The sequence below is a fragment of the Meleagris gallopavo genome, chromosome 15 (genome assembly GCF_000146605.3).
Source record: "Meleagris gallopavo isolate NT-WF06-2002-E0010 breed Aviagen turkey brand Nicholas breeding stock chromosome 15, Turkey_5.1, whole genome shotgun sequence".
In the NCBI taxonomy this organism is placed as follows: domain Eukaryota; kingdom Metazoa; phylum Chordata; class Aves; order Galliformes; family Phasianidae; genus Meleagris; species Meleagris gallopavo.
In genome coordinates this window covers 4,247,113-4,268,409 of record NC_015025.2, presented here as the reverse complement: position 1 = coordinate 4,268,409, position 21,297 = coordinate 4,247,113, and the positions used below count along the sequence as shown (strand labels likewise).

The 21,297-nt window shown below is 40.4% G+C and overlaps 1 protein-coding gene across 1 annotated transcript in view; it reads left to right on the top strand.

Moving 5' to 3' along the window:
* Nucleotides 1–21,297, top strand: part of TENM2 (teneurin transmembrane protein 2) — a 541,158-nt gene that overhangs the window by 364,913 nt on the left and 154,948 nt on the right. The window contains 1 exon segment of the mRNA XM_031555679.1: nt 15,212–15,446. Within this exon segment, the coding sequence (XP_031411539.1) occupies nt 15,212–15,446 (235 nt within the window).

Genomic DNA, 21,297 nt, shown 5'->3' with positions numbered 1-21,297 from the left:
TTGCATCTTCTATATTGATATAGAAGAGCTCCTTGGTCTCCAAAGTTCTCATTTTTTTTTCATTTTTTATGCATAAAAGCATGTGAAGTATCTCTGCCCTATGATATTATTGCTTATTTTATTTAGACAATCCAGGCTTCTTATTCTTTGAGCAGCTTAACCATCTTGTTCTCAACTTAGCTTGACATTCTTGATTCTCAGAATGTACAGGCCCTACAGCATGCATGCCTTAGCTTCATTTTAATGTATCCTGAATTTCTGTCATGGACTGAGTGCTATTTGGAGGGGAAAAAAAAGAGAGAAAAAAAAAGCAAGTTGCTGAATTCTGGACCTTAGTATTTAGTAAACTGTATAAAAGCTAATGTTGTCTGAAGGCATTAGTATTTAGAATACATGGGTAACTGCATCTGGTGGCTTTCCTGTTTCCATGTCAGTATACGAAGTATTTCCATGTCAGACTAACATCTGAGCAGGTCAGTCAGGTTGGTGAATGCAGCAGTCACACTGAGCATGGTATCGTTTCCTTGTGATTTCATCCATCGGCTTGTTCATGTCTCTCAAGAACAGGAATTTACAAACCCTTTACTTCTCGGGCTTCTGATACAAAACTTGATTTGGAATCTAGAGTTGCTGCTAGATCTATTTTTGGTGATATTTAACCTGATTTATTTGTGATGTGGAACAATCTTGTGGCATCCCTCGCGTGTTTGACCTGTCATTTAGAACTGCTGTCTCACTTGCACAAACAAAATCTACCATTAATTCTTAGACTGTGAAATACTTCTGTTGGTCCAGTCCACAGTTTGTTGTTGTAATGAAACGATGGCAGTGACAAACAAGAGAAAAGATTGCATTCTCAGTTTGACACCAGTGGCTGTATTAGACTCTTTGCTTAAGTTTGCATTTAGCTTAACTGTAAAAATTCTGCCTTGAAATACAGTTCGGTTAACTTAATATTTTTGCTTGCTATCTGTAATATGTCAAGATGTGTGAAAATGAATCACAACAGCAGTTATCATATGCTTTTCTAAAATCTATTAAGCTTACAGTGGGTGGATATTGTCTCATTACATTATATTATTTATAGCACTGTTTGGACTATAATCAAATACTTCTTCATTTTGACTCAAGGAGCTCTATATAGCTTGAGTTATATGATTTATAGTTTACTTAGCAAAAAATATATTTAATCTTCTTTCTGCTTGTTGAGAAGTTTGGGTTGTAAGCAGCTTGGTGCTGCCAGTTTTGGGTGATGTAGGAGCACAGAGCATGCTAGAACACCGTCCTGTTTAATGAATGCTGTTTGTTGGTGAACGCAGCTCAGACAACTCACAGGGCCAAAAATCTTACTAAGAGCCATGCCTTCAACCACTCAGAATTTCCCAGTAAATCTGGCTTTAAAACCAGATTGAGAGAGGGGATGTTGCTCCAGCCTGGCCCAGGATGCAGGTGACAGCAGTCCTGCAGCAGCCGTGCTGGGGCACAGGGCAGCAGTGGGGCAGGAGAGGCACGGAGTGCTGCCCTTCAGCTGCAGCCAGCTGGCACAGCCATGCCAGCAGTCCCTGTAACAAACTGCAGTACGAAACCGTGTTCAAGGTTCTGCAAGGAGAATGGGCAGTGTGTATACACAGCGTCTGTGGGTATGTGATTTCTAGAGAGAAGGAAGAGAGAGAAGGATATCGTGGAAAAGCTTTGTATATGGTTTCACAGAAATGAAAAGCTGGAAGATTCTGGCCTGTGGAGTGGGGTTCTCCCAGTGGAGACACGGCCTTTGAGAGGGGACGTGGGTTATCCACTCTGACATGGGAGGGGAGCAAGCCAGGCAAACAGAGCTTATCAGAAACATGCAGTCATGACCAAGTAAAGTACTGTAGGCACACACAGCATTCATCATTTATCTCATCTATGCGTTTTTTGGGTTCTACCCTTAAGAAAATTTCTTTTACTATCCAATTAGTTTTTATTTTATTTCTGGTGAAGACTGGTAATATTAATTAGCAACATAAAAACAGAGATGCAGTACACTGAAACAAATGGATGGCTTTTTATGCATGGATTAAGACATTACTTTTAATTGTTTACAGTGAAATCTCCTCACTGTCACAGTGGTGTTACCAGGGTTATAAACTTTTTAAGTTCCTTAAAAGGAAACAGAAATGTATATTATTTTCTAGCTCTAGTGTAATCCACCATTAGTTACCCAAATATTGCTCCATTTATACTGTATTGTGTACTTATCAAACATCTACATGACTTCTTAACTATTTCCCAAACAAAAGAGTCATTATTTACCCACTGTGAAAATAGCCTTGTGTTAGTGGTATTAGAAATCATTAGCTCTATTAAGTCCGTTATCAGCTATGCTAGCAGCTGGAAGCATCCTGCAGCTCAGGAGGGCTCCAAAATGTTCCCCAGTCATTATATTCTAGATCACTTTGTTTTCTTGTAGGGTGAAAACAGATGATAATCACATTCAGCCACAGGCAAAAATAGAAGCTGACAACACTGGTAGAAAAAGATTTATGAAACTTTTTATTGCTTGGGGCAGTATTTTGTAACAAGATAACAGTGTTGTCCCTTAGATAGGAGCAAGAGTGAACAGTTCAGTTATGTCTTTCTATCATCTTGGTGCGCTGTCTCAAAATGACACAGTTATCACACCATAAATACAGCCCAAAGCATTACAGATGTCTATAAGCAGGATCCATATTAATTGTTAATGTGTGAAGAAGAGACAGATCTCTTTATGTTACCCTAGGAAGTAGCAATCTATTTTTTGGAAAAGTATAGAAATGTGGAAGTGTCATTTTTGTCTTGTCATTGCTTGCTTTGAATGGGGTACGTGTTGTGAAGTGTTGGGGCTGAATAATTCCTTTAATGGTCTTTGCTTGGCTCAGGCTGGCACTTCAAACATTGTGTTTGGGTGACAAGATTAGAATGATTTCTTTAAAGTGGCTTAGGACCATAGGTCATTGCTATTGTGTTTTGCATTTGTTGTGCAACCAACTCCTCGAAACAGGAAAAGAATTTAGGATTGAAAACATTGCGGCATTGCAAAATAATTATGTGTACAGGAAAATATCTTCTGTTAACTTTCTGTGCTGCAGGGCCATACCTACTGGGTTACTGTTTTTAAAACCCTCAGAAATGAAACTGACATTTAGGATGTGTGTGGCACAGGAGTTCCCAGTAACATCTATGAATTTGGAAACAAGATGGTGTCATTAGGACTAAGGGAGAGGCTTACAATCCATGAGCTGCCAGAGCAGCATCACAGCTGTGTCCTGTTGGCTGCACATTCCCCTGGTAAATGTGCCCTGAGGCCTGGCCACCCGCTCTTGCACTGCCACTGCTGCGGCAGTTGGTTGCATAGCTGTGTGTATTTAGAAGTAATCACTGGTAGAGATATGTCTGAAGTCGTAACATAGATAGGTGATGTAGTGGATAGCTATGCAGACATGTAGCAGGATGGAGCTGACGTACCCTGGTCAGTGCTGCATTCCTCCTTCCTAAGCAGTTCCCTTGTCCCACTCTTGACAGCTCTCCTGGCCGTTTCTCTCTTCTTTAATTTGCCCTCTGTTCTGCCTGAAGTGTCTTGGAGGAGACAAAGTCTCTTGGAGGAGCTCCCCACCTCTCTATTTACCTTCTTTTCCAACCTATCCGCTCTGCTCTGCTGGTTCCCATCGCTGTTGCTCACTCTCACCCCAGGAATGTGAGGGGTTCTGCACCCCGAGGCAGCATCTCCTCTGTCATGTTCTTTGCCTTCTTCTCCTGGCACTGCTGCTTCCAGCTCATCTTCCCTCATTGCTTCTGTGGTTCTGGACCACCTGATGCTACCCAGAGTTCTTGGGCCATGCCTGCACCTTCTGCTCTGCACCGGGCTCTGCTGGCAGCCCAGCTCAGGGCCCCATCACTGCTTTGCTTCTGCCCTTCAATGCTTTCTCCGTAGTGTGTATAAATCATCTTTGTGTAGCAGGGTGTTGCCCTGTGTACTTCTGAACACTCAATACATATATATGCCCAAGTGACTGTGTCTCTAATAAATTTTTAACTTGATATGCATATATCCCTTCATTTTAGAAATCTACCTTGTCTTTGCTTCCCTATTCTTTGATCAGCTAATGTAAATGAATATAGTACAGATTCAAACTGAATCTGTAAATCTCTCTTCTGTTCATCCGAAGAGCAGGAATCTTAATCATTTGAGTTTCTGTCTAGAGCATCATCTGAAGTATTCATAACTAAGGCCCTGAAACTGTGACAAAGCTAGTAGTGTGCCATTTCTTCTTATGTAAAAAGCTCTTCAGTGTGACATATGTAAAGCAGTAGGAAAGGCTAAAATGTTTATTTTGCCCACTGGCCCAAACAGGTACACTGTGAACAACCAGGTATAGAAAGATCAGAGTTCTAAATGAAATCTAATTTAATGTATTCTTTATGTTGTATCAGGTTTTGAAACAGGCTGAGGCTGCACTATATATAAGAATGTGTGAATTCCTACCTGATATGAAGTATGTTTGAGTCTTTGGAAGGAATTCAAGTAACCATTTTAAGAAGAGTTATTGGATTAGGAAAAAGAACTATTGTGCGTTTCTACTTCTAGCTGTAATGATGCTCCATGTATATGGGCAAATATGTGAGTAGGGAGGATTACATTTAGAGAGGAAATTTCTTTTATCTATCAGAGAAGCACGAGTGTACAGAATGAAGATGAAGTATCCAATTTTGCATTTCTATGCCATCAAAACATTATGGTATTTAATGAGGACTGTTTCAGACACCCTCAGAGCTCTGGCACTGTAAACCAGCCTGCAAGGGCAGCATGCTGCTGTATTTGTGTGCGTGCTGTTCCACTCCATTCAGTCATTGCACCAACTTGCTGCCTTTCTCTTCCCTTTCTTGTTTTCCTTCTCCTTTCCAATTCTGAATGACTTCCCATGCAATTACCATTGTGCTATGCCCTTTTCTTTCCAATGGCACACACGCAGTCGCAACACAGAGGTGAAATGATGCTCCTGACCACGGGTTGTTGCCCACTGTGAGATCTGAAACAGGACTCAGGAGTGGTTCAGGGCGTCAGCTGCCATCCTCACTGCTGCATACAGTGTGTGAGTAAGGGCTGCAGTGAGTGACACCTCTTTGTGACTCTTAAGCTCACTTCAGTGCAGCTTGGCACAGCAGCACAAAGCTGCCCAAAGACTGATGCTGGTACTGTCTCAAGCTGCGGCTCCTGAGTGCAATTACATCCCAGCACCTTTTTTTGCCATACTCAGGGGAAACGTAGCTCCCACCAGCCATGGTTATACCCAACGTACGCCCACCTTACTGTTCACACAAGCCTTTCTTTGTCAGTTGCTCCTAACTTTGACTCAGAGGCTGCTTTAGCAGCAGGTTCCCTCTGTTCGGGGGGTATTTTGCTGCCAAAACATACTTTTAATGAGAGGACCAGCTGTTCTCCCTCAGGACCAAGCTTCCACTTTCCCCTTTAGTTTGCTTCTTAATTGTCTTATCGCTGATGAATAATTTAATAATTTTTTTCTTGAGTGTTTCATAAATTTAGAGCTCAGTTAATATAAAGACACCGTACTGCAACACTTCCCCTCCCTTCATTGCACAGCTTGCCGTGTTTCCCTGAGCTTGCACCAGACAATATGCAAGTAAATTGAAGTAGTGTAACCATATCAAGATGTCTGTCAGAATCCTACACAGATGTGTACTTTGGGTTTTGTTCCAGACTACTTCTTTCTGATGCAGAAAATATGCATGGAACAGTCTTTAAGCTTTAATGATGATAGACTCTCAAGCCCTGCAGAGGATAGCTTTTGCTTTTACGTTTTTGTCAAAATGTACTAATTAGACATTAGCTTACAAATGTATTCCTCCCCAGTGGCTAGGATTTTTGTTACGTATCATTTGGAAAACTTACAATCAACTCTGTTTTTTGTTGGGTTGCTAGCTTTTTTAACAGCTACCTATAAGGTTCTGCGAAGGATATATTGCAATTGTAGATCTCCATACAGTGTAAAAACTGCCATTCTGATTCTAAAAGATCTCTTCCAACCAAGGACACTGTATGATTTTTTTTCCTTACTGAAATATATGAGTTAAATGATCCGCATGGGGAAAAATAGAAAGTATTCGAAATAATAGTTAAATCTAAACATGTTACTTTTCCATTAGCACCCACTGGAATTAGTTTTCTTCTGTTTTACTTTGTTATGACTAGAGAAATGACTGTGCCAGACAAGGAAGGCTTGTTTGGATGGGGAAGCTGGAACCAGAGCACTAGGGTTTGGTCACACGATTCAGTGTTACCTCATTACTTTCTATGTTTCAGTTTATGGTCCTCCAAGCTTTGCTCGTATCCTTACCTTATGAGGCTTTATGTAAGAAGCGCTATAAAGGAAGCACATCCATTGTTTTAGAGAACACTATTATCATTATTTTTATGTTGTGGTTGTTAGTAGTGATAAGCTCAGTGCGTGGAACATTCACTGAGAGCAGTTTTGGCAGTTAAGAACTGGGTTCTAGATTTTGGTTTCTAAGATATTTTTTAAACTAATGCTTTACTTTTCATTTCTACGCCTCTTCTTCCCACATTTGTGAATACATCATTCAAAAATACTGCTTTCAAACAGGATCTTTGCTGCCTGGACATCCATCTGCCTTTGTGAATATGTCAGAGATAACCATAATGTTAGAGAGTTGTGTTTTAGAAGAGATCATACTTAATCCTGATCTAGATGCCATCTGCGTGTAGCAACATCAGCGATAACCTTCTGAAGACACAGTCTGATTTTTTTGTCAGAATAAATTTCCTTATCAGTGAAGTTGCCTGAGATGATAAATGAGTGCAAATGAAAATCTTTCACACATGCAAAGAGCAAGACAAGTAGTAAAAATGAATGAATCTTAATTAATCTTAATTTAAAACTTTTTTTTTTTTTAAATATGCTGCTATTGTCATAGGGAGTCACAGATATCTACTGGCAGTCCTTCTGCTAGATAAGACTTATTTTTTAAATTTGTTGATAGCTCCAATTTACTAATTAAATGTTGAATGTATTTATTATTATTATATTTTAAATAACATGATAATAACCTTCACTTAAAATACTGGAGATATTTAGGAGAAAAACTGTCTTTTTTGTAATTTCTTAAGTTTGGCTTTTGTGTATCTGAACATTCCTTTAAAAATGTACTTGATGAATGGCCGTGCAGAAAAGCCTGAATATTGAACACGTGTCTGTAGATAGCTTTGAGGACTAGAATCCTCCTTCTAATGTGGAGACTTTTATCAAGCTACTATGAGATCTCACAGGAAACAGCTATTTAGTATCTTCTTCCTTCCTCCCTGCTGACTTGTGCCTTGCCCCAGTGTCTCAAAGCAGCAGACTTCCTTGACGTACTACAGAATTTTCCTTATCTCCTTTTCTTCTCTGTTGTGGTTTCACAGTTTAACATCAGTGTCAAAAAGTTTTGCCCTGGGTCTCTGGATTTTCTGAAATTCATCTCTCACATTATGTCTTTAACTGCCATGAAACTCTGCTGTCCAAGGAATTTAGGCAATTCACACAGACTTCGGAGCAGAGATTTCAAACGTAGATCTTGATTGCTTGTTATCCTTTGATAAAGCTGTTAGCCATTTTTCGCAAGCTTGATGATTGTTATTTAGAGGTTTTGGCCAAACTACAATTTTGGTATCTATCTAGTGTCACTGTTTCCTATGACTTTTATTGGATAATGTATTACAGTTATCTTCTTTTCCTGTTTGTAAATCCTTCGTTACTCTGAATGCAGCATAGCACCCAACAACTGCTTTACTTTTCGTAGTACTCAACTCCACTTTGAACTTAATGGTCTCAGAAACTAGTATGTGTTATCTATCTATCTATCTATCTATCTATCTATCTATGTAGCACATAATATAATTCTATGTATGTAGCACATAATTCAATAATCATAGCTACTGTTATATCTTAAATAGAAAATTGAATCTGTTCCCTCATTACTCAGTTAACAACTACTATTAATGTTTTCTATGGCTTTTTAATTGAGTCTGTTTGCATATCTGCTCTTCTCAGAAAAATAAAATCATGACTGTGATACAAAGACAGGCAGGTAATAGGTGTTATTCCAAGCTCCTGGGCTGCAGCAGCTTTTAAAAACAGTATGCTCTATAGACAGCACCTGGAACCCAGGTATTTGCTGTCCTCTTGATGCCAGAGACAGGCAGCATTGCTGAAAAATGTTTCAACCTCCAAGCACCCTGTTTGTTCTAGTAATGTGGGACCACTCTAGTGTTAGGTGTCTGCCTGTAAGATAAGTGATCTCTTCTGGTTTGAAGTCCCTTTGCTTTTTTCATACTGGAGAGGCGCAGGATAGTGCTTTCATATGAACTGCTGGCTTAGTAAGTTGGTTTATTTGCTGATGAGCTGATGATAAATTGTGTGAAGGCTTTCATATACTGCCTCACAATGCCCTTCATTGGTACTCATTAACCTACGTTTTCATCTTCTGAGCAGCAGAGCCCTTTGTCTGTGGTACCTGAAGTTAAACTCCCCAATACTTAGAAAAGCCGGGCAACTGCTATAAGACTTCTTAGTCCAACGGCTTATGACTTTCATTCTTGTCCTGTACCAACTAACGAAGCTAAAAGCACATTCCTGTGCCTGTGGAAGACGTGCCAGTCACACAAAGCTTGCAGCTCCCTGCAGGAGGCCAAAGTTTGCTTCTTACTTGTAGTCATTCATATTTATCTTGCTTCTAAAAATTGAAACAACTTATTGAAGTCCAATTCAATTCAACATATGCACTGTATATTCAGTATTGTTTACTAAAGCCTTATGCACTATTCTCCTACTTGTTCCACACAATGTACACAGATTTTTCTGCTTTGTTTGGGCTGACAGAGTAATACCGTAAATAATTCTGGAAAAACATTCTCATCCCAAATACCAGCAGAAGAGCAGATCGTACAGATCTTTATCTTCTGTCTTATCTCCTCTCTGATGCAGTTACCTTCTGTAATTTATTTTGAGACACTTTCTTATAGATTTTTTTAAATGATTTTAGGTGCAATAATTAGTTTTCAGAAGGTTTTGGACACTACGTAATATGTTCCATAAAGTTTCTGAAATGATCAAAATAATGCATTGCATTAAAGCACCTGTGACTAGCATTTCTTTTACACCCATGGAAAGCAGCTTTGTGTGCTAGCTAACTGGGTTATATAAAATCCAAAGTACTGCTGTAATAGCTTCAGGGATGACTTTCTATTGCACCTGACTCCAGACTCACAATGAATTGGAAATTACAGTATAATTATTCTTATGTCACTGTGAGCATTTTAAGGCTCCCCCATGGACCATCCAGGGAAACAGCAGCTTTCAAACTGCACTTCTGTCACAAAAATGTCACCAGGCTTACGCTGCTGGCCAAAATACTTCTGCTCAGAAGTTTCCGTATGCTGTTCAGAAAAATGTCTCTTCAGTTTTTCTTTGGTGTGATTCTCAGTGTATCAAATTGAATGAGCTTTGGAGAGTGTTTGTGTAAGACTTTAGATAGGGTTCAGCTCTTTCCCATTCTGTAGAACCAAGCATAGAGAGCAAAATTTAGCATTCTGGATGGTGTTTTTTGTGGCAACGGTTAACTATTTTTATGACTTAGAAATACATATGCCTGCTTTTCTTTTCAGTTCTTACATCAGTGCCCTCTTCAGGCAGAAGTCATACATCCAGACTGAAGATAAATACACCCTTGGTGTCTCTGAAATATGTTTTATATCTAATTTCATTATTGGAAAATTAAATGAGAAGTTTGATTGGGAAAGATGTGAAGCGCATGGATTTTTTTTTAATTGGAAGGATGACTCCCTGACCTCTCGGTGACTCATTTTCTGTTATGTAAAATTGGAAACGGTACGCCTACCTCCGTATACATATATGCAGGTAGAATTACCACGGGGCACCAAATCTACATAAAGCATTATTATTTAAGCAATGTGTTTTGCCATTGACTAGCCATTATTTTGTGCAGCCGGTGTACCTCATGCAGTGAGATAATGCATATTTAAGTGATGTATTTAAGCAAATATAATTTGTACGTAGCATCTCAGATAGTAGTATTTTCAGAGCGGTGTTTCTTAATCTGACACTTGAGAAAATGGGCCATGTGCCTGCAGTCCCTGAGGGCAGACTCTGGGTAATGTCCTGCATCTTTGTCTTCTCGTACGCAAGCGTGCACAACTTTCCCACCCACCTCGTGCAAAGGCCATGCCTGCTTTGCTTTGGCTCCCGCAGTGCTGGGAGCAAACTGCTGGTTCTGCAGCTTGCTGTATCTGGGTGCTCTTGATGTCTGCCTAGAGCCCCTCAGCACCGCCAGTCGCATGATGGAGTGGCAGCCATGCTCTGTGTGCGCACCAGCAGCTCCAGTCTGGCCAAGTTAATTCGGTTGCTGCCTTTTCTGCCTCCCGTATGATGAACTCGTGCCCTTCAGGCTGGGAGCCAGAGCTGCAAAGTGCTTTCCTGGCTCAAACTGCACCAGTATGTGATTGCCTTGTAAGTGGTAAGGTAATTTACCTTCAGCGCTACTGCAAAGGATAAAGAAGCATACAGATAACAAGTGCTTCATCCTCAGTCGTTTGAGGGATGCCACAGTCAGCATAGGCTGTAGAAAGTATGACAAAGTCCTGGACAGATACTTTATCCATAAATTCACCTTTCCCCTTTTCTGTGACTATCTGGATATTGTGGGTTAGCAGTGGAGTTTTGGGGTCTCGTTGTGTTGGGTATTTTTTGCTGCAGAAACATTCAGTTTTTGATTCTGATGTTGTGCAGAGGAGATGGCTGCAGTGCACTGGCAGAAATTGGTAAGTGACTCACACATAGTCAGTTGTTCAACCTAGTCTTGCCTCAAACACTGTAAAAACGTGGACAAAAGAAGGAACACCTGGGAAGTGATGTGGTTTTACAGCAAGAGAGTTAATGACATCTATAGTTATGGTTAAGTAACGTAACTTGCTTCTTTCCAGCGTACATTGAAAACATTCTGAGAACAGTGAGATTCCATTTAAACTTTGCCCTTCCACAAAATAATTTGGAGAACTAAAGCAAACAGTAGAGCATGGCTTAAACCAGAGGCCACAAGGCAGATGAGAAGCCCTGGTTCCAGCCCAGCCAGCTCAAAGCAGGGCTGAAAGCCAGGTGTCAGCTGCCGAGCAGGGGCAGCTCCTTGCACGCTGCCTGCTGCTCCCTGGCTGCTTCAGTGCTTCAGTGCTTTTCTTCCCGATTCTGAATAGAGTGATCTGCCTTTGGAGAGGAATTAGCTTGGAAGGTGGCCTGTTGTTATGTGAAAAACCTATTACTCATTGTGGGAGCAGATGATGTGGTTTCCTTGAGAAAACAGTGTGGTGCAGTTATGTGAATAAAGAACTGGGGTTGCTGAAGACTGACGTTCGCTAAGAAGGATTTTATGTGGTTTCGGTTTATTCCTTTTTATCTTTCAGTACATCAGCTTCATTCACTGTTTCTACACAATGTTTGTATTGTCTAGATGTATAAGCTGCTGCATTGTTCATTTCTGAAAAATAATGTGTGTTTTTCTTTTAGTTCTTTTGTGAGATGATTGAGGAGGTGTTTGTCTCTAGCATTTAATCATGGCACATAGGATAGTGCAGCATAGCTAAGGTAGAATCTCCATTACTTTTTTTTTGTGCTATGTACGAAGGTTCCAGAACAGCAAATGCTCTGCTCCGATCAGGGATGCTGCTGCTTCTGCTTTGAAATGGATCTCTTCAGTGGGAACTTCACTTCTCAGATCTTTGTGTTGGGTCGATTTAGTGCAGGTGTTACATAAGTGTTACATAGAGTTGGAAGAACTTGGAAATTACTGTGACAGTGTTGAAGCAGATCCAGAGTGTCACTTAGTGCACCAGGCAATGTCTGAACTGCAAAAAGAGCTGAGAAGCTGCATTTAGAGGTGCATCCTTGGGAGCAGCTCACTGTGGTGCCTGTACCCCTGTGACATCCGAGGGCATTCCAGCAGAGCAGGACAGTGCTGTGAGGAGGTGCAGTGCCATGTGCCCTGCAGCCATGTTCTGGGGTTCAGCCCTGGTCTGCAGCTTCCGTGCTCTCCTGTACACAAAAGAAGGGAATGCCCTTATAACAGAGTTATGTTCAGGGGTTTTCTGCTTTTTCTTGTTTCTTTTTAAGGAGACATGTATTTCACATCCTACTTGAGGTGAATGTTAGTTCTGTGCTAGCTTGTTTTGTTTCATTGTTTTCCTGAATAAAATCATGAACAGAACAAAGCATTTTTTTTCTACACTTTTAGCTTCTTGTTTCTGATTAAACCCAAGTAAGTGAATTGAATAACTTTTGTTTGCTTCAGAGAAATTTAGGTCAGACTTTGTGTTCTCAGATTACATAATTAGAAAATAAAATATCCTCTCTCAGCTTCCAAGTCACACGCTTCTGCTTTTTATTTATTTAAAGAACTTTATGAAGAAGCAGAGTATTAAGATTTTTACTCTCTCCTGTATATGTAGTAACCGAAGTATTCACTTCTGTATGCGTGTGTTTCTTAGTATTTATATATAAGCTTTTGTACATTTTAATATATATCTATATAATTTTGACATTGTTTTTTTTTGTTGTTGTTGTTTGTTAGCTTTTTGTTTTTTGTTTTTTGTTTTTTGTTTTTTGTTTTTATTAAACGCTACATACATTCTATGCCAGCTGTTTTGGGGTTTTACAGCTGCTTCTACATAGCTTGTTTTGTGCAGTACGCTTTATGTACTGTGTGCAAACTAGCTCTTGCAGAGATCAATTCATAGTAGTTTGAATTCAGTTCTTCTTTAGCCTTACAGTAATTGCACATTAATAAGAATGCAGAGTTCTCTCACTTGTGAGAGCAGCCTCTGTGATCTTGTGGTTGGAGGATTCAGAGTCAGTATAGCTGTCGCTGCCATGTCAGTGAACAAAACTTTTTTGTTTATGATTCTTTCCTATTTATCCTCTGAAAGGAGAAACTGAATGAATAGTCGCAGAGAAAATAGGAAGTGTACAAATCTTCTGAATTAATTTTTAACACAAGGGCACACGTCTGCATTTTATCGCTTAAAGAGATCCATTTATTGAAATCCAAATCGCTTTGCTTTGTTTAAAGCCAGAACACAGACATGAGGAGAGTAATTCCACTTAAATTTCTATGCGTGTGGATATTGTCCAAGCACATTTTCTTCTTGCTGTGTGTCCCTCTACATGCTCTTTGGAAATGGCACAGGACCCAGTGCAGATTAGACATCTGATGTTTTAGGAGGTCCAAACGCGGATTTTAACTTTGCTGAGCTAAAACAGTCTCTTCCAAGCTTATGTCAGAGATGGCCAAGGGAAGGATAATAAGGTGGCCAGCCCATGTGACAGCTCCAAAATTTGAAACCTGTTCATGAAAGGCTTCTTTGTTTTTCAAACAGGGCAAGCATTCAGGCATAAAGGCTTTCAAAAAAGGGAAATAAACTTCTGTGCAGATTGAAAGCAGCAGATGCAGCATCCGGAATTTATCATTCCCTTCTGAAGGTGTCTTGTCACAGGGCAATTTCCATTTGCTTGTCACAGAGCAATTTCCATTTGCATAAGTCTTAGTTGGACCTGTGTTGTTTCTTCTTTGGCCTACACTGAAGGAAGGAAAGACCCGTCTCCACCAAGCCCTGTCCCGTGGCAGTTCCCCAGCTGCACCGCTGCCCTCAGCAGGCCCTTGTGCTCCGCAGGGCAGGCTGGGCAGGCAGCCCTGCCACCGTGTTGAGCATCTGCCCGCATTGAGGGAGCGCGGCTGTGTCTTCTCTTGGGCCCCTTCCCACATTACAGATTTGGTCATAACTTCAGAAATCAGAAGCCTGAATTTTTGCACCTATTCCAGTTCCTGGCTGCGTGGTGTGATTCTCACATGGGATTAGTCCTTTTTGAGCAAGAAGGGAAATTATTTTCCTTTTTTAAATATTGGCCTTAATGATCTGGCAGTTAATTGAACATTTCAACAGTTTTTCTGTGCTTCATTGTTTTGTATGAAAATAGATCAGTCTAACTGCAAATGTTTTCCTCTTGTGATGTTTTCTTTTATTGATTGATTCATTAGGTAAAATGGTCTTTGGTTTCTAAAAGAAACATACACCATTGTGATTATAATTTAGCTAATATTACTTGTTCTGATTATTGTTCACTAGAAAACTACAACTTGGTATAATGACTAAAGCATGCAGTTCATAATCTACTTAGTGCTTGTTATTTTAAATTTTGTTCTTTTTATTAAAATTAAATTATTGCAACATAGGGAATTATAAACTTACCGTTTTGTGTTTGTTTAGTAAAGTGACTATGCTAGAACGATGCCTCTTTATTCTATTATCTATGCATGTGCTTTTTCATTTAATCCGTTTGCCTTATTGATTAGCAGAATTTATTTTCATTATCCATGCAAACATGTCAGTATAAGAAAGGTGTATATCCTTCCTTATCTCCTCCAAAATGATCTGTCATCTTTCAATGAAAGAGGCCACAAGACTAGCATAATTTTCTGATCTTGATGTGCATTTGTGGCATTGCTAAATAGAAAAACAGAGGCCAAATCCCGATCACATGTAAGAACGTTGAAGATACCATCATTGCATTGTTGCATTTTCATATTTGGAGCTTAATCTTCTTTCACTGGCACAAATACTGTTCCTTTGAACCTAATGGGCAAACGGTGAGTGAAAGCAGATTAAGATCTCTGATTAAATTTTATAGAAGCATAAAGACCGTATTCTCAGAAGCTATTTTTAATGCATTAAGGTTCATATCCTTAAATCCCTGACAGAAACAGGGAAGAAAATGTCCCTCCAGGTGGGTGTACAGAACGGGTGAGCTTGCCCGCTGCCCTGCTTCCTTCCCTTTTTCTTCAGAGAGGCCACAAAGACTATTTTTAAACCTCAGTTGAGTCTTTGTGGACATCCTAACTGTACAAACTTTAGGTGCCGTTTTATATCTGATCTCTGACAGTCTGTGGTCTGATTCAACAGCGTTTCAGTAGCTACAAGTCCAAAAGGTACACAGGCATAGTTTCTGGTCTGTGGGCTCAGCTTTTGTTTTTTTATCCAGCTAACAATCTTCTGAAAATGCTGAGAAAAATAATACCATCAGCATGGCTGTGATTTCTTTTTCTTTTTCCATTTCAGGCCCTTCAAACCATCACAGCCAGTCAACGCTGAGGCCACCTCTCCCTCCTCCTCACAACCACTCGCTGTCCCACCATCACTCGTCTGCCAACTCCCTCAACAGGAACTCACTCACCAACCGCCGCAACCAGATCCACGCACCCGCTCCCGCTCCCAACGACCTTGCGACCACTCCTGAGTCCGTGCAGCTGCAGGACAGCTGGGTGCTCAACAGCAACGTGCCGCTGGAGACCAGGTGGGTCATGGGGTCTGACAGCGCTCTGGCAGCGATCAGTGAGGGGTTTTGGTCTACCTGGGGTCAGTGGTGGTTTTAGTTGACGCACAGTGAGAGTTCCTGACATCAGAACACGTGCAGTTCGTGTCGTCTGAATTGTGTTGCTCTGGGAGGCAGACAGGTGGACATCTCTGTCCTATTTTAAAGTATTTGTTATACATTTGGACAGTTCTTGTGTATTCATCTAATGGTACTATTGTGGCATACCTTGCCCACAGGCACAGGGGGAACTTCTTATATGTCACATTGACTGTGTTGCTGGAAAATTATGTGCTTTGCTCTTCCTGAAATCACAAACAGAGGCTCATTTATAATTATGCAAATATGCATTTTGGGAGGCTTGAGAAACAATCCCAGATCCAAGACTGGTAGTACTATAATTTTCATTTATATTTCATCCAGCATGCAGGCTCATTTTAATCTCTTCTGTATGTGTTAACAGTTTGATGCCTGTGGGACAAACAGTTGCGTATAAATTTAAAGGTTCAGCACTTGGGTCAGTCAAATAACTAAGTGCTTGGTGGGCTGTGGTTCTCAGTACTCAGTTCTCAGTGAGATTTGTGATCATTCAGGGTGTGGGATGCCTGCTTGGAATAGCAGAATTTTAAAAATGCCATTTTGGGGACTTCTGCAGGAGAATGTGTTTATGTCCTTGTTCACAGACATGAGGCTAAGTCCTGCTGCAGTTGTCAGAGCAGCAACTGAACATGTGCTGGAACTGGAATTTGCACATCTGAGTCTACCCCTCTTGCAGATATGGTAGAATTTTACTGAATTCTAGAAAATTCAGTTTTAAAAAAAAAAGTGAAAAACAAGATTATAGTAGAAAAGTGATCTTGCTGGCCTAGATCTGTATAAAAACACAGAATGCAGGTAGGGCAGCTGGACTCCTTGTAACACTGGCTTATGCAGTGGTTTCAGCTATTCAGCCACAGCTCTGAGATGTTATGTTTCAATTGTGGCCTTCTGGGAATTTAAGGCTGACCTACCAGCTTGTATGCAGAGTAGCCAGCCCGGTGTGGTTACACCTCCATACAGGCATTCTTTAGTACAGTGGCACCTGTAATTTGTCATTTCTAATGTCTTAAGATTGCCCCAGACATTTACAGGGAAATAATTCCTTGTGATATTTGCAAAATGGTTCTTTGTCAAAATGCTGGCAGCCCCAAGCAATAACATTGGGCTTCTTTACGTTCTGATTTTGTGACTATTTCCTGCCAGTGGGGACTGTCAATTCCAGTACTAACTTTGGACCTTATGCTTTTCTGCTTTGTATCACAAACTCTCACGGAATACACATGTATTCGTGCTACTGACCAAAGTAATGCTGTTATTTTTGGAGGCTGCAGAACACCTGGCTACCAGAGAACTGCAGTTTTCTGTAGGTGCATTTGTCAGAGGTGAACATGGAGATGCCAGAGAGCCACCCAACAGGACTGCTGCTTTCTAAAGGCTCTTCCAGGGGTGCTTCAGGATTGATTATTTCCTTTCTGACATGCATACCTGACAGGACTTTTTGACAAGTTTCATCACAAGAATATTAACTCAGAAGATGAGGACTTTTTTTTCTTGTTTGCAGTGAATTTTGCTGAAATTTATGCCTGCAGAATCACTGGAGACTTTCCAAATTAGCCAGCACTCTTTAGAGTTGGTATTTCCTCTCAATTCAGCTACAAAATCAAATGACACCTTTTTGCCATCCTGTCAGTTCCGCCTTTATTTTTTGGCTTTACTTTGATGTGAGTGCTGATGCCACTCACATTGCCTCTTCCCAGAGCACTGCACTTGAATGTTTCTCCCTGTTGGCAGTTGTTCATTTCAGCAGCGGAGTGCCCCAGAGTCAAAGCCACCGCTGACAGCAGCTGCTGTATCAGGGCCATCTTTCACAACTTCTAGTTTTCACCTTTTGGTTACCTTCAGTAGGTTCTTCTCTCAGCTTAAAACAATATGCAAGTGGTCACATTACTGATTATGAAACAGAAAGCAGTACCTGAGCTGTCTGAAGGGAATGCTTTATGTCAGCACTACAAAACTCAGATCACAATTTAGATTCCAGATACCTCTTTACCTATCAGTGCCGAGTGCTGGAATCATGGAATGCTGCAGTGTGTGTCTGCATATTGTTATTTTTTCTCTGCTAAGAATGTTTTTCTCCTCACTTCTTTCCTTTGCAATACTATGCTGCCTGAGCTAAACCCACAGACCACTTAGAGACAGCACATTTTCCAAATGCCTCTTTTCTCCATTTCTTGTTTCAGTATTGATTTCAGAAGGGTTAACCAGATTTGTATTAATTTAGCGTGACAGGTTCTTTATTTGTATGTTCTTGTTTTGTTTTGTTTTTTAATGAGGCTTTTGATTCAATGCAAGTATAAGCATAAAATATGTTGATGAAAGTCTCTATTTTTAATTACTTTTCAGATTAAAAGGAAAGTAAATTTAAAGTCAGTGTGAAGTTTCCAGACCTGTTTCCTTATTTACTACAGCATATATGTGATAGGTTAGACTAGATATAAGTATATAAGCTAGGAAATGAGAAATCACGGCGCTGTTAGTGCGAGCAGCTAGAGCAGGACAGGTAATGGCTCCTGGGACAGTGCCAGCCATGGGTGCAGTGAGCTGAGGTCTGGGGGCAGGAGGGGAGCTGTGCAGGTGCTCTCAGCCCAGCTGGCCTACCGGGCCACCTTCTAACTTGAGAGCAGTGCTTGAGAAAACTGATGTTCATCGTCAGTACATATCATGAGCAATTAGTTGCTATAACTGTCAGCAGTTATCCTTGCCTTTACGAATGGCTGGTCCTTGAGGAGACTCTCCTGACCTGGCGGTGAAGGCATGGTGCCTGGCAGCAGGTGGCTGCTGGCTGCAGGCCTGAGGGCGCCTTGCAGAGGACGCCATCTTTAATCTCCCCTTGCTTCTGTTTTTATGTTCCTCATCTCCACCTACAAAGGGAACAATTCTATCAGCTTTTGGTATTGTTCAGCTTATTTTGGGGACCAGCTTTTGCTCTGAAGTGAAATTTTGGGCTTATTCTGTGTGATTTCTCTGGTTCCATCAAACAGCTCTCTGGCTTTTTCTGCAGGATTGTTACGGTTTCAGTGGCAACCATCTTTCTGTCTTTGTTTTCTTGTAGTGTTTACTGCTTGCCCATATTTGCATGTACTTTCTTCAGGCAGCTATAGCGGGTCTCCATTAACCCTTTGCGGTACTTTATTTTTAACATAATTACACTTAGCTGAATTGCAGTAGCTTGTTTCTTTTTAGTGAAGCTAAAAAGTAGCAAAAATGCTTCTACAGAGTTCCTAGTTACACTGTTTTGGTGTGGTTAAATCTAGTTCAAGGCAGACCAATACGGATTTTGTCTTACCTGGTCTGCTGCTGCTTTATGGCTGCAACAGGCCTCTGCTTTGGCTGCGTAATTGTTCTGTTTTCTTTGAAATTAGGGTACATAATGGAAGGGTTGAAATATACTTAGCTAAGGATTCAGGAGTGCATCGCTGTAGCATATCGTGATCTATTTTTATGGTTCATTTCTGCAGTACTTAGCTGCTTTACCTTTAGGCCCGCAGCTGCTGTGTAATGCTCTTTAACTTTTATTGTCCCCTTGCAGTCTGTTTCAAACCATCTCCTCCTCCTCCTCCTCCTTTCCAAAGTGCTGGTTTCTACGTTTTGCAGTTAAGAGGTGTTTCTTTATCACTTCTTTAATCATTGCTTTCAATAAGGGTGAATGATGAAAATACTACCTTTGAACATCGCAGTGTGGGTCTCGTTACTTCCAGACAGCCAGAGAGGCAGCACTCTGCTTTATAGGTTGAAATGCTTTGAGGGCTTCTGTATCACAGAGCACAGGGGGAAAAGCACGGCTCTGCAGGAAGCTTTGCATCACTCTGTGCACTGTAAGGTTCATCTCTGGTACAGGAACCTTGCACAGGGCCATCTGCAGATGCCAGTCAAAAATGAAATGACTCATAAATGAGGATAACAGAAGAGCTTTCATGATTGCATGTTTGTCAAAGATTGCCTAATGTGCTAATGCCTGTTCCTGTGCTTCATATTGATGTTAATTAATTTAGTTGGTATGGTTATAATTAATACTTAATCCAAGAGAAAAAAGATTAAATAGAAGTTAGCCTTATTATTTAATCTCATAATTAGTTTCGTACTTAAAATATTTTCAATCAAAATCTTTTAGCTGTAAATATAATTTTATGGATGTGTTTGTAGTTTCTTTGAGCTTTCTAACAGGATTTGTTATTGCATTTCAGTAAAGAATGTAACATACCAACATTTCTCCTGTATTTCAGGAGAAACAATGATGGTCAATGGTCACTCTTCTGGTAATTGTGAAATTCATGTTTCCTTAGATCTTGTGGGCTGTAGTACAAAAGAACCAGTCAAAATCTGTGGTCATTTAAGTCAAGTTGTATTTAAAAATTGAAAAAAATGTAAAAATTGTCCTTAAATAATTCATGTTGTTGTTTGAAATATTTGTCTGCTCCTGGGGTTCAAGCTACATTTGTATCTTTGCAAGTCTAATTCCATTGTAGTCTCCCTGTGGGTTAGCCTGAGGGAGAGCACAGGGAGATCAGAGGATGGAGTGGTACCGTAAGCTATATCCCACTTTGCACCAATGCAAAGTCACAGCGTGCTGGAACAGGGAAACACCTGTGCTGGGTGTTTTTGTAGCTGCAATCTTCCAGGCAGTGGAGCAGTGAGTGCAGTGTGTGATGGCTATACATGGGCTAGAGCAGCCATTGCAGAAATCCAAGAACAGAGTAGAAGAATGCGATTTAGTGCTGAGATATTGGTTATTTATTTGAGAAAGAAATATCTGAAATGTTGCTAATACATAAGTCAGATATTGTATTGTGATTGTGTAAACAAGATAAGCTACAGAACTTCTGACCTGAGTATATGAACTTGAAGTTTCTGAATGAGTAGAAACTGCAAGTTGCAGCCTCCTCACTATTGTCTGCCTGTTTTGAATAATGTCTCAATATTTTGATGTCTTTATGTATGATGCAAAATGTTCTGGAACAGAACAGTGTAACAAAATCTCTTTTCCTTTTGTTAATGCAAATTTCTAGAATATATTGGGCACAGCAAGCAACTACTTGGAGCAGTGAAATATCTCCTGTGTCTAATTGTGCTCTGTCTTATATGGCCTTCTCTTACCAATTACTTAAACAATAAGACTACAGCTACATATGCCACAGAATTTTGGCCTTTCTGTATTAAAGGCTGGGGCAAGAACTGACACCTCTGTTTGCCTGTTCCTGCTTGGGATGGTTGCAGGATGGTTGTGTAGTCTTTCCACATAACTGGGTTCTGCATTGATAGATTCTGGATGTGTCTGAAAATCAAAAGCATTTTGAAGAGGCAGTACAGTGTAATCAAAAGTATCCATAAGGACTTGATGTACGTTTGGGCCATGCACTTGCAGGAATTCAAGAAGTATTGTAGAAAAGTCATTTTTAGCAGGTTGCTGTAGTTATGTTTTCATAACAACTATAAACTCCGTTAAGAGATGAAAAAAAGAGTGGATGGAAGCCCTACAAAAGCAGGATATGTACTGATGGTTCTGAAAATCTGTGTAATGTACTCCTACACACATACCCATAAGCTCAAAGAAATTTTTACAGATCACAGATAATTGCATATTGTCATGATCTGCTTGGTTTGCATTTTAAAGTTTTCAGTTGTGTAGAATGTACAGGCAGCATGAATGACTGCACAGGAAGAGACAAGGATGTTTAGGGTGTTAGTTTTTGTTACCTTTCTTGTTGTTGGTTTGGGTACTTTTTTTTTTTTTTTT